The sequence below is a fragment of the Charadrius vociferus genome, unplaced genomic scaffold (assembly GCF_000708025.1).
Source record: "Charadrius vociferus isolate BGI_N301 unplaced genomic scaffold, ASM70802v2 scaffold41, whole genome shotgun sequence".
Taxonomy (NCBI): domain Eukaryota; kingdom Metazoa; phylum Chordata; class Aves; order Charadriiformes; family Charadriidae; genus Charadrius; species Charadrius vociferus.
Genome location: NW_009647013.1, coordinates 1,196,229 through 1,198,625, shown reverse-complemented (window position 1 = coordinate 1,198,625; position 2,397 = coordinate 1,196,229). Strand labels below are relative to the sequence as shown.

The following is a 2,397-nucleotide window of genomic DNA, read 5'->3' as shown; positions in this document are numbered from 1 at the left end:
CGCAGCAGCGGCAGGACGCCCTGGATGAGGGCACGCTGCTGAGACAGGTACGGGGCTGGCAGGGGGGGACGTGGAGTCCCCCGGGGTGGAGGGGAGTGATGGGCAACTCATCCCCATTTGGTGTTTCCGTGAGTTACTGTGGGGTCTGTCCCCACCCCTGTGCCCTGACCCTAAACCCGGCTTTGATGCGGACCCCATAAGCTGATGGTGGGCTTTGCTGGGAGCAGGGGGATCCCCAAAACATATCCGGGGATCGACCGGCGTGGGGAGTGGGGTGCTGGGGAGCGCAGGAGCACCCACCCGTGCTGGGACACGTGGCCGCGGACCTGGTCCCACAAGCGCGGATCCATCCCAAGGGGTGCGTGGACACATGGGCTGCGGTTGGGCTGTGGGGGAAACTGAGGCACGGTGAACTGTGGGCTCCCCCGTCCACCCTTCCCGGTGGCCTTGCTTGTGTTGATTTCCCTTTGAATTGCAAAAAAAAAAAAAAAATGGCCAAAAATGGCCACTTTTAGCAGAAACATGGCAGGAACCCAGCTTCCAGGCTCGCAAACAGCTTTCCCAGGAGGAAGGAGCCGGGCGGCCGCTCAGCCCCAGCTTGGTCCATGGGTGATGCCCATCACCCAGTGCCACCTCCCCCCCAGCCCGGGGACGCTTTGGGGTGATTTTCTGCACCAGCAAAGCTGGAGAAAGAGCGTTCCCGGGCCCGAATGTGGCCCTAAGGTCGGGCCACCAATTCACGCACGCGGCAAAAGAGGGGACGTGGGGGTCAGGTGTGGGGGGCGAGTGGTCCCTGGCCCCTCGGGTTCTTAATATTTCCTGGGAAATACCCGACAGGAGCAGCTAGAGACTGGTTTTATTCCCTAAATCAGTGGGTTTCATGGCTTGGCCAAGTCCCTTTCCTCCCACCGATGTCCCCACCGGCTGAGCGCGCACCCAGTGATCTGGGGAGCCTTTCCATGGCCGGAGTTGGGGGTGAGGGGGGAGGAATAAAAAGCTTGAGCTGAAAACTGGTGTGTCAGTGGCTGCTGACGGCAGCGGGGAAAATCCCACTGGAAGCATCCGCTCTGCCCCACGGTGGTGTGGGCTCCATGGGAGGAGGCTACGGGAATTTGGGATGCTCTGGATCAAGTCCCGGGAGACCTCCAGCTGCTCCCAGCCTAAACAGGAAGAGGGGGGGAGGAGGGATTTCTTCACTTTTGGGGAGGTTTTGGAAACGTTGAGCCTGTGGTCTCACCAGGAGTTGGAAAATGGAGCCCGTTCTCCAAAAAGCCCAAAGATACTGCTTCTTCCCTGTCTCTGGGGTGTGCGCTGTGGGGCTGGTCCCTCGGCTTGGGACATCTCCCGGTGTCACACGGGGATTTGCAAAGAAAAGCACTTTTTTTTGGGGGGGGGCGCAGTTTCTGGAGCATGCCGGGGTGGCAGCTTGGGTGCCCTCCCAACCGTGCCCGGCCAGAGCAGGACACGCGCCGCTGCGGGGGGAAACCCCGCTGCGGCAGCGCCTTTCCCAGGTTTATGCTCCTTCTCTGGGATGCAAACGCTGCACGTGGCCGATCCGAAGGCAAGGAAACCTCTCCCTGCCTCCAGCCCCGGGATGCGGGAGGCGAAAGGGGCATGCGGGCATCCCCATCCCCCCCAAACCCTGGCCAGCAGCGGGCATGCGCTGCCAACCACCGCGTTAATCATTGCCGTGGCACGGAGAGTCCGGGGCCGGTAAAACCTTGGCAACGCGGCATGCCTCAGCCTCTGCCTGCTGCAAAAGGAGGAACATTATGTCCAGAAATAAACATCATATGCTTTATTATTATAGCCGATGGTGCGGCTCCCGGAGGGCACTGCTATTAATAGGATGAACCGGAGGATGTCGCTTGAGCGGGGCCGGCACAGCCCCACGGCAGGGGGGGGGGGCGGTGTTCACGAGAGATGCCGACAGCTTCTGCCCCGCTGCCGGCCATCGAGGAGGAGCCCGATGGCCGAATTGTGGCAGGGGAATTGGGGTCCGGCGGTGTTTGAGGCCGAATCTGCCGCGGTTGTGTGTGCGGGAACCACCTGCGAAGCATCCTCGTGCTTTTGCCCACCACCTGGTCCCAGTTGGGATGGCCCCAGCGCATCCCACCGCGACCTTTCCTGCGGGATACGGCTGGGGAAGGAGGGATAAGGTTCGGTCCCACCGGCCACGCATTTTCCTGCACATCTTGTTCCCGCTGCCCCCAAATTACTGAGTGCAAATAATAACCGGTGACCATGCCGGGAGTAGGGTCTTGACCATGCCGGGAGCGGGGTCTCCTCCGTGTTGGGGCTTTCCCCGCGGTGTTTGGGATGCCGGGAGGTGTTTTGCAACTCAGGGCATGGGGGGCAGACGCTGGGGGAGGTTTTTGGGGCTGAGCGTCCGTTGCG

The 2,397-nt window shown here is 61.6% G+C and overlaps 1 protein-coding gene across 1 annotated transcript in view; it reads left to right on the top strand.

Annotated features, from left to right (window-relative positions):
* Window positions 1-2,397, top strand: part of ADCY3 (adenylate cyclase 3) — a 19,503-nt gene that overhangs the window by 499 nt on the left and 16,607 nt on the right. Inside the window, 1 exon segment of the mRNA XM_009895461.1 lies at window positions 6-47. Coding sequence (XP_009893763.1) covers window positions 6-47 — 42 coding nt within the window.